Source organism: Gossypium hirsutum, chromosome D07, assembly GCF_007990345.1.
Source record: "Gossypium hirsutum isolate 1008001.06 chromosome D07, Gossypium_hirsutum_v2.1, whole genome shotgun sequence".
Classification (NCBI taxonomy): Eukaryota; Viridiplantae; Streptophyta; class Magnoliopsida; order Malvales; family Malvaceae; genus Gossypium; species Gossypium hirsutum.
This window is the reverse complement of record NC_053443.1, coordinates 2040655-2056275: the sequence shown is the minus strand read 5'-3', so window position 1 is coordinate 2056275 and position 15621 is coordinate 2040655. Positions and strand designations below refer to the sequence as shown.

Below are 15621 nucleotides of genomic sequence, written 5' to 3'. Positions count from 1 at the left end.
TGGTCGGTTTAATTAAGACTAAAAAATTTTAGATGTTTTTACGAAAATTTACAAAAAAATAAAATTGAAGAGCCTAATTGAAATTTTTAAAATTTTTCAAAGGTTTAATAATAATTTTAAAAAAATTAGGGGGACTTGATGAAGATTCGCCTCTGCCAACTATTAGCACTATTAAGTTTTTTTGTTAAATTTGTAAGTATGACATTTTGAAATAAAAAAAAATATTCACTTGGTGACAATGTAATTAATAAAAATGACATTGAAATAACCTGAATTTAAAAAAAAATAATAGTATTAACAGTTAGATTTGAATTTTAAAATTTAAAAAATAGAAAGACTAAATTCATAAAAATAAAAATATATAAACTAAATTTCAAATTTTCAAAAAATACAAAACTTATAACGTATTTTAACCTTAATATTAATGTTAACATTTATTTCAACACAATGTTTGCCATTCCAATAGGAAATTTTAGGGCAATAATTTTCACTGCATAAATTCAGATAACTTAATGTACAACTTTAAAAAAAATTAAAATTTTTATTTAAAAATTGTATTATTAGTATAGCTTATCTAATGTTTATTATTTATTTTAGGATTTGAGTTCCATTCTTTATTCTAATTAAACTAATATTACTTGACTCCTAACATTAAATTTACTAAAAATATTATTAATAAATATAATTCAATAGTTTTTAGTAAAAGTGAGTGTTAATCATGTAATAATTTTTAGGTAGTTGCTGGTCGGTCGATTTTTTCTTTTGACCTTTTTTTTTTCAAAAATAAAATGAGAAAAACATGTTTTTTTCTTTTTTTGGATTTAATGTTAAGTAGAAAATATATAATGTTGACACCATTTTTTTGGATGAAAACGGGGTCAACTTGAATTTTGAAAATAAAACGAAAAATAGGAGTCGCCACCAATATTTTTTGATGAGGTGTGATCGGGTCACCTTTAAAAGCAGCTGTTTTTAATAAACAATTTAATTTTATTAAAACAATGAGTTTGGTCTACGAAATTTAGAAAAATGAGTTCGGGAGTCGGTTACGCACGAGGAAGGATTAGCACCCTCGATACGCCCAAAATTGGTACCTAGTTGATTACTTAGTGTCTTGATGTCAAAAATAAAAACTCGAAAAGAATTTAAAAATACGATCCTTAAAAGAAACTCTGATAACGTGAATTGAAATATAAGATTCTCTTGTTCTTAAGGAATATCACATCCAGCACGTTAGGACCCGATACTCTAAACCATCGAACCAAGATCACCTTATAGTTTAATGAAACCATACTTTGAAGCTTTAAGAGGATATTTGGCTATTTAGTCAAACGAGAAATTGAAACCCAGCACGTTAGGGCACGTTTTCTCGAGTTTCTAAACGCGAAATATTGCCTTATTTAGAAACTTTTGCTTTGGAATAATAGCGAATCCGATATTTAAACAACGTTGATTATTTGTTTGGATTTAAAAAACGATTTATTGGATAAATGCACCGAGGCTTGATTCGTGAGGCGATGATATGAAAAAAGATAACAATGAGCATGAAACAAATATACATGGATTTATCAAGTAAACAAATTAAAATAAACATCACGACAATACATCATTTAAATAATAACATCGACAAATAACCAATGAATTTAATCATATATAACAATCTTTAAAAATAAGGAAGATATAAAGTAAATTAAAACAAATAAAATGTAAACAAACTTTAGAATGATAATAAATGAATTTAAAATAAATAATGTAGAAAAGAATTTTAAAATCCGTAATACACGAGGCAAATTAAAAAGATGATATATATGAATAATTTCTGTCCTTCAAAAAATATATATATATATGCAAAAGTGTAAAAAAAACCATATGCAAACAAACCTAAAATAAATAATAATAGAATCATTTAAATAAATAAAAAGGATTTAAAATGGATGATAAATAACACGACTTAAGGTAGTTACGGTAAAAATAATTTCAAATGAATGATGTATAAAAGAAAAAAGAATAGATATATATACATATATATACATATATATATATAAATGGATTAAAATAGGTATTACAAAAAATAAAAGAAAATTTAAAATGAATAACCTACAGAATAGCTTGAATTAAAAGTTATATATGAATATAAAATATGTAATAGTTTAATATAAATAATTTATATAAAAACATATAAAGTAAACAACGTGTAGAAAGTTAACAAACAACACATGAAAGCATTAAAATAGAAATGAGACAAGTTCCTTAAAAAAGGGCTAAGTTTAAGGTAAAACGAATTTGTAAAGCAATCTTAAATGCATAATACATAAGTCAGCTTAAAGAATTAATAAAATCTAAAATAAATAACATGTGAAACTGTTTAAGATAAATGAATAAATAAAAGTATATGTATATGAAAAATCAATAAAATATAAAAAGATTAATGTTATAAGATTAAGTATCGAATTAGAAAAGATTAAAATCAAGGGTCCTATCTAAAATAAAATAAAAAGGGACGCAGGGCCTAAAATAAGGCACACGTGAAAGAACAGGGGTTAAACATGCAATTATTCCCCAACTCTGAAGATGTATGTCGAATTTCGAAGCACCAGAGAACCGAGGGCTTAATCAAAAAACAAAAGAAAATTAAACCGTTAAATCTATGAAAAGATAAAATAATAAAAGGGGCCCGAGGTAAACAAGCCCAAAATTGAAGGGACCATGGGAGCGAATAGCCCAAAGGTTCAAAACACACAGGTTCCCCCTAGACTGCGCCGTTTTGGGGCGTGGGGGTGTGTGTGTGAGGGTGCAAAACGGCAATGTTTTGCATGGCCATTAAAGCCCCAAATTTTTTCATTTTTAACTTCATTTTCTTTCAAAAAAAAAACAGAGAGTCTTCCTACTCTCTCTCTCCCTTCTCTATTTTTCCTCCCTTGCAGATAGGGTTTCGAGACCCATCCTCGCTGCCATCGTCTGACCGCCGCACCACCACCATACTCGGTGGCCGGCAATGCACAAGAATAGGCCATTCGGCCTTGTTCCAAAAGAGTTTGAAGGCCTAGCCTTCTTGAGTCGAAAAGAACCGAAAGAAAGGGCCCTCACCCCTCTTTTAGCCCCGACGATGGAGGAGAGACCTCCCGCGAAGCAACCACAGGCGGTTCCGGTAAGGTTCTTCTCTTCCTTTTCTTTTTATTTTATGGCTACTCTTATTTAATAGATTCGTGTTAAAATAAAAAGGAAATATTAGAGAGATGAAAAACGAAATGGAAATAAAGAAAGTAGAATAAGAGATCAACCTTTCGTGTTTTTTCTTTTATTTCCAATGTTCGTTTGATACGATTTTTGTATATTCAAAGGTTCCCCCCGTTCAGTCCTTCATTTCGGGTTTTATAACCCCTTTTTACATCCTTTTTCTATTATTCTATCCTGTTTTTTTGTCTTGATCTTGCAGGGCATGGAGGTGCTGGTAGTGGAGGAAGAGCATGCAGCGGCAGATGGTGTCAGACGCGTGGACACGCGAAGCCAGCGATTGGCGAGTAGCGGCGGTGGGCGTGCGCAAGAGGTGGCAGCAACATGCGGCTGGGGTTTCTTTTTGTGTTTGAAAGTTGGTGTAGTTTTGGGTCATTTGGGCCTCTAGGGTTTTTATTAATATTTGGCATTTGGGTTTGTAGTTTTTGGGTTTAAATTGGCTGAAAATGGGCTGCTTTTGTTTTTATTATTTGGGTCTATTTTGCTAGTATGGGCCCGGGCAGATTTTGGGCTTTACATATAATATTAGTGTAACTTTTTACAAGTGGATTATTAAGATAACATGTGTTGAAAATATTAGTCTTTAAATTTGGTATTTTTTTTCTTGATCCTTTAATTTATTTTATTCACATTAACTTTTGAATTTGACAAATTTTTTTAATTTGGTCCCTAAACTTAAATTCTTTTAAGGTTTGATGTGGAACTCTAAAAGTATACCACGTCATCATCGAATTTTTTTAATCTTTTTATAATTTTATTGTATTTATTAGATTATATATATATTTTTAAGTTTTTAGAGATGACGTGGCATAATATTAATAATACATCATTGTTAATTTGGGTTTTTTTTAATCAAACTAAACTCATTATTATTATAATCAAACAATGCCATTGATCATGAAATAATTTGCATTAATCAAAGTACTTAGCTAAATAAACAAGTTAGTCATGTCAAACATGTTTATTCAATAATTTTAATTTTATGTTTATCAACATGAACCCATTGATGCATGTCACAGGACCCTTTTATTGTATAAATTAAATTACATGATTTGTTTTAAAATTAATTAGGCGAATAATGAAATGGTCAAAATGTTCTAGAATTAATTTTGGAACAATTGTGTGATATAATCATATTCTTGGAATTTCTTGCCTGTCCGGTTGGTCACCATAATCCAATACGTTTTAGGCACCGATCAATTTATTTATTTATTCTTTATTGTTATTATTATTAAATGAAGAAATAAACACGAATAATTATATATATATATATATATATACACACTTGTTGGATGGAATGAATAATCTCAATTATTGGAAAAATCTAATTATGATACATATTTATCTTAATTCAAATTTAAATTATTTTAAGTTTAGAATTTAGTGTTTTAGTAATTTTAGATTTGGGTAATTGGAGCCCGGTATTGAATACAATAATTCCAATTATTTCGGTCATTGGATCATTGTCTAAGGTGAAATTTTGTAACACGTTAGGACATCCCATTAGTAAGTCAATGTGGGCTGGTTCCCACGATTATGATATTATTGACCGATTTATGCGTATATATAAAAATCTTTCTCATTATCTTCAATTTTCTTGAGTTAAAACTTTTGCTCGTAAACACAAAAGTACTGTATGTGCTTTTTTGAAAACATTAGGTTCGGAATTTTTGGATTATTTTTTCAAACTAATAATTCATAATAGGATTTGGAGAACTATACATTTAACTGTGTAGTAAAAGTATCATGGAAGTCCTTGTATTTTGTCCTTTTTCCTCATAAAATGGGCAAATTAGTCTTTATACGTTAGATTAAAGAGCAAATTGTTGTGTTAAAATTTTCATCCATTTTAACTATTAAAAATTAGTCCCTGTATGTCAATATGAAGTATATACATATGGCATGCCACGTGTAATTGTCAGATTATTCTGTCAACCCTATTTTTAACAGTAGAAATGGATGAATTTTTTAACAAAAAAAACCGATTTGTTCTTTAGTTTAATGTAGAATAACTAATTTACTTATTTAAAAAAACAAAAAAACAATCTCACTCATACCGGATGGATTTCCACTTCAGAAACCTCCATCTTCACTAAAATTTGAGATTGATGAATAAGTTTTACCCAACAACATGCAGACAAAAACTACATTTTCTTTACAGTGCCACTTTTGAGACCCAAAAGTGAAAAATGACGTTTTTTAACCTTCTTTTTCAATGTACCTGAGAATGATTTACAAAGCTTAAAATTAAAAGAGATGTATTATTTAATTGAGATTCATGCATACATTCTAAATTCTGGAAAACATTTTTGATTGAGGCCTAATTATTAAAAAAAATAGAATTTTTCTTTTTAATTGAAGTTGAATGTCAAGAGGTATTCTGGTGCGGAAACATACGAAGACAGGCTTTGTATTCAGAATATATTTATCTTTTAATTTTTCATATAAATTATAAACATCAAATCTTTAATGTTTATAATCCAAGATATGAGGTGGGAAAAACATTTAATTCTGCCTCCGATCCCTCTACTCTTCCTACTTTTGATATATAGTCCTCGAATCTTTAATGAATTTAAATATGTTGTATTTTAATACTCAAAGGTATAATTATATTCAAATTTGATAGAACCCAATTGGACTTTAATTTATAAATCAAACAAGTAGAGGAATTAAAAATAGAGGGATTAAATTTTAAAAGCATAAAGAGTACAGGGATGAAGACACAATTAGACCAAAGAAAAAGAAATGATTGGAGACTTTTATACGTGTAGGATATGAGAGTGGTAGGTAACTGAAAGAATCAATGGAAGTACTATAAAGAGTCCCATAAGCCTTCACCAAAGTCCTTAACACCCTGGAAAATTTTCCCTCATTTTCTTGGATAAAAGGGACTGTTTGTGTTTGTTTCCTGAGAAAAAAAGGAAAACCCAAAATTTTCTCTTTTGTTTTAAAGTAGAAAATGACAGTGAAGAAGAAGATCACATGGAAATCACTAATGCCAAGCTGTTACAAAAGCAAAGACTTATCAGATTCGGGGGAACAGATTGAATTGAACCATGCCAGTTCCAAGATGTGGGATATCACATTGTGATCTCAACATCATTCTTTGGTTCAAATCTTTATGTCTTCACATTAGCCGAGTTAAGGCTAATAACCCACAATTTTGCACGGTGTAACTTGCTTGGTGAAGGAGGGTTCGGACCAGTGTACAAAGGGTTTGTTGATGATAAGCTTAGACCTGGTTTAAAGGCTCAACCTGTAGCTGTTAAAACACTTGATTTGGATGGCTTGCAAGGTCATAGAGAATGGCTGGTTAGTTTTTGGCCTCTTAGTCTTATTGGTCTCCATTTATGGTTTTATTATGTGCTGAAAATTTGTGTTTATTTGCAGGCTGAAATTATCTTCCTTGGACAACTTAGGCACCCTCATTTGGTTAAATTGATTGGTTATTGTTATGAAGACGAGAACCGGCTTCTCGTCTACGAGTATATGCCGAGAGGCAGCTTGGAGAATCAACTTTTTAGAAGTATGTAACCGTGATTATAAGTTCGTTCCATAACATGGAGGCTCATGTACTAGGAGTCAATTATATTTTGTCCTCTCTGCTAAAAGACAGTACAAGTGGATAGAAATTTTTAATAGGAAGGAGCAATTTTCTCTTTATCTGAAGCACAGGGACTAATTTGTCCCTTTTTTAAATAGAGAAGGCAAAATACAATTTGACTCTTAGTACAGAGTCCTCCATGGTTATTTTATCGGCTATATGCATATTCTGATATATTTTTTTGGTTCAATTTGCAGGGTATTCAGCTACTTTGCCATGGTCAACTAGGATGAAAATTGCTTTAGGAGCAGCAAAGGGATTAGCTTTCCTGCATGAAGCTGATAAACCAGTGATATATAGAGATTTTAAATCATCAAACATTTTGTTAGATTCTGTAAGGACTTAAAAGTTTCAGTTCAATGTTCTTAATATTTTATTGAAGTGTTTGATGAAATTACTGAGAGAACAATGTTGGTTTCAGGATTATAATTGCAAGTTATCGGATTTCGGGTTAGCAAAAGACGGTCCAGAAGGGGGAGAAACGCACGTAACGACCCGAGTGATGGGCACGCAAGGATATGCTGCGCCGGAGTATATCATGACCGGTAAGCCGAATCAAATGTTATTGGTTGGAAAGTCAAAAACCATGTGATGTACCTAACCCAAAATTTCATATGCTATTTTCAGGCCACTTGACAACAATGAGTGATGTTTACAGCTTCGGGGTCGTTCTCTTGGAGCTATTAACAGGGAAACGATCGATGGATAACACCCGCCCGAGTCGAGAGCAGAGCCTTGTGGAATGGGCAAGGCCATTATTGAGGGACCCTAAGAGGCTTGACAGGGTAATAGACCCTAGGCTTGAGGGACAATATTCCAACAAAGGGGCTCAAAAAGTGGCTGCATTGGCTTACAAATGCTTGAGCCATTACCCCAAACCAAGGCCTACAATGGGGGATGTGGTCATAGTCTTGGAATCAGTGCAAGGGTTTGAAGATGAATTTGTGGGACCATTTGTGTATGTGGTGCCTAATGAAGCCGATGATAGCAACGAATTTCTCGCCAAGAAAGGGGAAAACGAACACGATTCGCCTCTTCGTGGTTGGAGAAATCGGATCAAGTTGCCGCCTTCTTCGGTAGCTAATGCCGAATCTCCATGTAGTATATGAGAATTTGAGACATAATATAGTTGGTTGAAATTTACCTATATATATGGTTGTAAATATTGTCAAAGGAAAACATCTAGAGGAAAAACACAAGTAGAAAATTGAGTTGAAACAGCATCAACTTATCTAGTATTTTGAAAATAATAGCTGAAGAGGGTACTTTGAAACAAACCAAATGTTCTTTGGTAATCATTTTTCTAAGATTCCAAAGAATTCGAGTTAATTGTATCAAGCATCTTCAAAATTATCATCCAGATTTTAAATTGTTTAATAAATTTTAAAATATTTTAATTGAATATTTGAAGTATCAATATTGTATCAATCACGTCCTTTTATTACTATACGTATCAATTTAGTCCTTGAAAATCTTTCTGGATATATCATGACACTGGATAAAATTGTAAACACGTGTGTACCTATTGTTTAAATCACTTGAATATAACATATTGAAAAAACAAAAAAGAAGAAGACAATGTAATTAAAACTTAGAAGGGTTATTTTTTAGGCTTAATATAACATTTGATACTTGAATATGACACTTTTATCTAATTTGGTACTTGAACTTGACATTTTTTTCTTAATTTGGTATGTAATCTTGACTTATTTTCACAATTTGGTATCTAATTTTCTTTTGTGTGTGTGAGATTTGGTATCTGAACTTATACAAATTATTTCAATATATTAGCAATGTTATTTTTTATGAGGTAGCAAAAATAATTAATTTATGATCGACATGTGGTACATGATATGGTATTCCTTTTTTTGTTTAAATGCTCGAATACTTTTAGTTTAATGTATTTATTTCATTTTATTAATTCAACATAATGAAATTTGTATTTTAGGATTTTAAAACTCTTATTATATTAATTTGCTAAGTATATCTCAATTTTTCTCTAATACTGATGATATTTTTGTAGCATAACATGAATTTTTTAACGTCACTAGTGTTTTGGGTAATTTGTATTAACAAGTTTAGGTACCAACTTGGACCAAAAATGATTTCAGTACCAAATTAGCCAAAAAAGTTTAGGTGCCAGATTAGAAAAAAATGTCATGTTCAGGAACCAAATGTTATATAAGCCTTTTTTTTAACATGTCAAATCCAAACCAGTAATAAGTGCGAACATGTTTGCAATTTAATTCATGTATTTTAAATATGTTTCACGTAAATTTGAGTTGCCATTAGATGCCGGAGTTAATGATAAGATTGATAAAAGAATTTATTGATAAATATACACAATTAAAATAATTTAAAATTGAAGTGATAGGACATTTAATACAACTAATAAAAAAGAAGAAGAAAAAATCAAAACAACCTAACACGTAAATTTCATATTAATTGTTCAGAGCTTGAGAATAGACAAAAACCTAACCAATAATTTAAAAGAATATAAGAGAGAAAATTTTCAGCAGTAGCATAGTAATAGTAAAGAAAATTGCAGTTACAATAAAAGAATATTAGAATTTTCAACAACCACTCACCCGCCCACCCTCTAAACTATTTCTTTTTTATTAATAAATTTTCACATTCTTTTTAAAAAAATTATTATTCTGTTTATTATTAGTAGATCACTAAATAAATTTTCATTTTGGTCATTTAATTAAAAAAATGTTACAGTTTGGTCATTGAATTATTCGAATTTTTTTCTTTAAGTCATTAAGTCATGAAACAACTTTAAACGTCACAAATTTGCGAACCAAAATTCAAACATCTTTTCTCTCCGATCTCCGACGCTGGCTGTCAGATTGACTTAGATCTAAGGTATGTTTTTCTACTAATCGATGGGTACTAATCCACCATACCGATCGTTGCTTGGATCTTGTTGGTAGAACTTTAAAAAAAAAATTAACAACCTAGTAATTTAAATAAAAACTCTTGAATAGTTTAATGACCAAATTGTAACATTTTTTAGTTAAGTGATCAAAACGGAAACTTACCCATAATTTAGTGACTATTGACGTAATTTACCCTAAAAAGTTCATAAATATATTTAAATATTATCATATCCATATATTAAAAAAAATAGAAAAAGAAACATACATCAATATCTTGATTTAAATTTGAATCTTATTGAAAAGGACTTAATTTTTAAAAAAATTATTTATTATTTTTTGGAGGGGCTGAAATTTGAAAATTGGTTGCCAAATTTTTGTTAACGAAGATGGGAATTTGGACTTGACTAATGGAACTAATAATTTGATTTGCAGTAAGTTAGTGGGTCGTAATCATCATTTATCAATGATAATTAGTGATTAATTAACAATCAAATGATTGCTTCACAAATACAGTCTTAATCTACTTCTACACATGTTAAACTTCATGGACAAGCAAAACCCCATTTTTCTTCATTATGAGTTCATGATTAGAGAAGTTAATGTTTTTTTCTTCTTCTTTTTCAAATCTGATTTTTTTATTATATTTAAATCTGATTTATATATATATATATATATATAAAATCAGATCCAACCAATTCGTTTATATTTAATTTATTAAAAAATTTTAAAACTTAGATTAAAAATTATTAAAAATATATATTTTTATATTCATTAATAATACTATAAATTTTTTAAAAGAAATTGGGTTTTTAAGGGATTACAATTTTTTAATAAAATTATCAAGTTTGGATGGAGATGGATTTGATCTAAATTCATTTATCTTGCTGTGAAAATTTTATCAAATTATATATTTTTTAATTTTATTACTATTTTTAAATTTTAATTTGCAAGTTACAAAACTCTATAATACTTTATATCATTTTAATAGATTTTAATTAGATCTTCTTAATTTTTTGGAAAATTTTCTAATATGTAATTTATTTAATCTTGTAAAAATTAATATAATATAAATAATTATATAATACTAAATACTAAAAATAAACCCATATTTTAGACCAAGAAAAGCTTAAATAACCATATGTGATATTAATATTAAGGCATAAAATAAATTATACTCTTATTCTTTTTTAAGTTGAATTCGGCAATCCACGTATAATTCATATTAATTATTTTTGAGTTTTTTTATCTCGAATTTTTGAATATATAATTTAAAATTATTTGTTGATGTGACATATAAGACAAATAGTATCATACTAGTATGAAGTACACATAAACCATCATGTGGGCTGCCACACCAATATTGTTAAAAAATTAATGTTTTAATCAACATTTTCATTAAAAAACCTAATGACTAAATTTAACTTAAAAATATATATAAATTTCAAATTAACAAAAATATAAACGTACGTTGATACAAGAACTTCACCTCAAAATATGCCTGCAGCATGCTTCATGCAATTCTGGATTAACAATGGATGTCTACGTGTTTTAAGAAGGCTGACTTATGAAATAAATTTGTTGGCCATCTTCAATTTCATCACGTCATTGCAGCATCTAGTGTGGGTGGTCTTGGATTAAGACCAAAAAAAAAAAAAACTAAACAAATTCCTGTTGTATTTTATAAAGTTTAGGTGTTCAGTTTTATCCACCATGTCTTTGGATATTTTCATGCATGTTGTTTTGGTTCTTGAGGTGCACTTTTTAGTATTTTTTTTAAATTTCACTTAAAGGTCATTAAATTATCAATAAATTTATATTTTAGTCATTTAATTTCAAAAAGTTACAAAATAGTCATTGAATTATTTAAAAGTTTACGTTTAAGTCTTTCGATTGTTAAATGAAAGCTCACTATTAGTTCAATGATCATTTTGTAATTTTTTGAAGTTGAATGAGCAAAATATAAATTTATTAATAATTTAGTAATATTAGGTGTAGTGTTTTTTTTTTGTGATGGCAACATTGATGTGTCTCGCCCATGCGAAACTGTGGCTAATAATCTATGAGGAACCTGTTGGAAACTTTGATTACCTTATTCGAATAACAGTTAGGACGTGTTGTTTGGAACAATCAAAGTTTTTGGTGTTGGCATATTTGACATTTAATGGCTTATGTTTTAACATTAGCTAACAACAAATGATAAGAAAATTTCGTGGTAAATTAAAATATGATCATCATCCACTCGATTAGCCTTGAAGAGGAAGGAGAGGAATTTGAACTTGGTGGATACCCATCTTTATACTTATCTTTCAAAGGATTTGAAGTTGTTGGGGAATTTGTTTATAAAGGCTTTTATGTGATAAATACTCAGAGATAATTAATGGGACAAAATCAACTTATAAATGAGTGTTTCAAGCCTATCAAAATACTGTTGGTTGATCACTTGAAGAGGCTTATAAATAGGTTGTTTGTGCTACACTTGTAAATGAGTGTCTTTATCTTTTGTAGTTTGCTATGTTATTGGGTAATTTTGTGACACTTTTAGGTATTGTTTAAAGAGTTTTATTGAATGTAAAAGGAGATATTTGGGAGAGTAATTTGTAATAATCAGAGTCATTGTTTGGGCTGCAAAATATCCATTGGTGAAAGGGTAGATTTCCAAGCATTAGCCCACATTTTGTCTTTTGTGGACCTCATATCATGTACTAATGCTTTGTGAGCACTGAATAGTGAAAAATTGCATGTAGGGAATGCCATATGTAAAGTGTCTTGCCCTGTTGTGTCCTTTAAGGGACATGTACCCGCTATGTGCAGAAGTATATATGTCTTGCAGTCGAGCTCTTTAAAAAGCCTCACATTTCCAATTATCATGATCATCCACCATTTCTCTAACAACTTAATGTAACTCAGTCTAAGACGGATAACTACATAATTTTAAAAGTAACCTCCACACAAAAGAGCAATTGCTACAATCGATGCTCACACAAAATTCTTATGCACATTATATTTATTCCTCAACACTTGTACCGTAAAAGCTTCAGTATTAGTAATAAGATCAAATCTTAATTTAATAAGAAGACTTGTTTTGATCTTTAAGGTGCCTCATGTCCACCCCCCATGCTTGATCAATTGGCAACATTTATCTCACTTCAGTATTAGTAATAAGATCAAATCTTAATTTAATAAGAAGACTTGCACTCTTTTTAATTTCATCACAAAATCCCTATAAGAATCAAGGCAAATTGCATGAAGCAATTAGGTATAAGATAATAGTGTCAGTTTAGCGAGTGTTATCTGGTTATTCTTAGATAGCATCCTTCCATCCCATTCATTAAGATGTTGAACTTTATCAATATAGAAATTATGTGTATCCTCCATGACCCTTCTATGAAAAAGAGGGATACTAATTCCAAGACTCTTTCAAACCTCAATCTACTGTTGATGCAAGATACAAAACTCATCAACCTTTATAGAAAAGATAATCTCTGTCTTTTTATCCTTTGTAATTGATCATCAACCATGATTTTAGAAATCAAAGGGTTTTTTAAATGAATACATCGCACCATCCTAGCAAAACGCCCAATATTGTAATCTATATTCATTACTTTTCCGATAGCACCTCCCACAGCTCTTAGTATACTTCTCTTGCACATTGCTCCTGAAAGAACCGGAAGGCGAGTCCAAACCATAACTCCATTAAGATGATCTTGTAGTGTCGGGAAGGAAGATCCCCACAATTAGAACTTTAAATATTAGCCAAGCACCACTCATGGTCCCTCCGAAAGAACTTTAGTATAATCTTCCATGGATTGGGATTTGAGTAAATAATCGTTGTTTTCTAAGTCCATCAAATGCCATTTGGCTAACGTCTTTCATATGGTTTGTATAGTTATCATAAGAATACTAAAGTCGGTCCTCCTACCGAACAATTTAATGATCACAACTTATGCCATACTCTGCTCAATTAGATGATGAATATGATTCAAAATTTTGATAGAAGTAATTCCATCAATGTAACCATTAATGGACATCTCCATCTAGTGGATTGAGATTCTCTTCCTCCATTCCTTCATCGACCAAATAAGGGATTCCGAATGACTATAACAACTTATCTTTGAAGGAACTGCATTCCGCCACTTGTGAATCTATGTTTACATCACCCATGGTCGACAACTCTTTTTTTCGATGCTAGACTTTTCTTATTTCCCTTCCACCACCATCACTAGGCGGAATAGATAGCTTTCCGGTAAGATCATTAACAATATGGTTGTTTGAACCAGTTGGTCAAATCTGTTAGATCAGGAATTGGTCCGAAGGGATGCATCAAACCAGCACGGACTGGTTGAACAGAGCTAAATTAATTAATTCAATCAATTCTTTTATGACTTTTTAAAATGATTTATTTAATTAAACTGGTCAGATCAATGAATCGATATCTTGATTGGTTGATAATTATTGACAATAGAGAATGAGAAAAAAATTTCTTTTATTAAAAATTTATAATATATTTTATTTTACCTTTTTCATGGATTATGTAATTTATATCTTACTCAAATTAAGTATTCGATATAAAAGCAAAAAAAAAAATATTATATTATATTTCAAATATTTTTTAAATTTAATATCTTTCTTGCAAAGTTTTGAAAATTTTAATTAGATCTTATTTAATTGAGCCTTGTAAAAAATTTAATTAGATCCTCTGATTTTTTTTAAAAAATTATTATTAATCTCCTTAAAAATTTTAATTAAACCCCAAAACTAATCAATCTCTGCTTTAATTCTGTCAATTCTAAGTGACTGGGCATGAATAACTAACAGTTCAATTCCAGGTTGAATTATATCATCAAATCAAGCAGAATATGAGCTAAATATATAAACCAACAAAAAAAACAAACCAATTTCAAGAAAAACCCAGAATAATGCTTGAAACAATTACAGTGGTTTCCATATAAACACATACAATCATCAAATTCAATCCCTAAATTCCCCAACCCCGAAAACAACAAAAAAAAAACTCAAATCATCAATCAATTTCCTTCAAGCACAAGCACAAGTGCTATTAACACCAGCAATTTCATCTTCATCCTCACTCCTCAACCACAAAAACCCAATCGTTAACCCCAACACGATCGCCAAAAACACGCCTCCGTTGAACGACATAACCGCCAGCATCAACAAATAACCCAAACCCGAACTCAACCCAAATAGTAACCCACCGGCGATCTTCTTCGCCGACCACTTACCTGCGGCTCGATTCGGCTGCGACAACAACGGTTCTCCCGCCGGCTTCCTAGATCGCCTTACACGGTACCTTACGTGCTCCAAATACTGGTAAAAAACGGAAGCCAAAACACAAGCGAGAAGAGTCAACGCGTAACTCGGCCATGAATCGGTCCGCCATGAGCTGAAGAGGAGAGTTACCTGCCGGCTCCAGTAAAAGGTCATATGCATCATTTTGATTGAATTGAATCTTTCTATTTCCAGAGAATTAAAAAAAATGGAACTTAATTGATTAAAGATGGAGAATTTAGGTTAAAAATAAATAAATAAAGGTTACACCTTTGAACGAACTGTACTGTACTATATTTTAAAGTTCGTTTGTGTAGTACAATATGTAGAAAATACGATCTTTTATGTTTGGAAAATGCCATTCACTTATGTTATATTTACAATTTTGCTTCCTTACTATTTTGGGACTCCTGAGGATATTATGGGCAAAACAGGAAAAAGAAAAGGTTGCTTCTTGGATTAATATTTAGTAAAAAGTGGGATATTTCAGAAAAGATCCTTAAATTGTGATTGAGATTTTAAATTAATTTTAACTTTCAAATTATTTTAATTGAATCTGCGAAGTATTAGAATTATATTAATTAAGTCCTTCCTGCAGCTTGAGTGTTTAATACA

General features: G+C 30.2%; 2 protein-coding genes across 2 annotated transcripts; one reads left to right on the top strand and one right to left on the bottom strand.

Moving 5' to 3' along the window:
• The first annotated feature begins 6084 nt into the window (after positions 1 to 6084).
• Positions 6085 to 8240, top strand: LOC107929853 (serine/threonine-protein kinase RIPK). Its single transcript, XM_016861377.2, is given in 6 exon segments — positions 6085 to 6320; positions 6323 to 6546; positions 6625 to 6760; positions 7036 to 7172; positions 7260 to 7383; positions 7466 to 8240. Coding segments are annotated over 6 exon segments (1230 nt in total). The 5' UTR covers positions 6085 to 6193; the 3' UTR covers positions 7948 to 8240.
• Positions 8241 to 14615: 6375 nt separating this feature from the next.
• On the bottom strand, positions 14616 to 15399 carry LOC121219231 (copper transporter 5.1). The gene has a single exon (XM_041097020.1). It carries the CDS (start codon positions 15169 to 15171, stop codon positions 14755 to 14757), a length of 417 nt encoding a protein of 138 aa, XP_040952954.1. The 5' UTR covers positions 15172 to 15399; the 3' UTR covers positions 14616 to 14754.
• Positions 15400 to 15621: the final 222 nt, after the last annotated feature.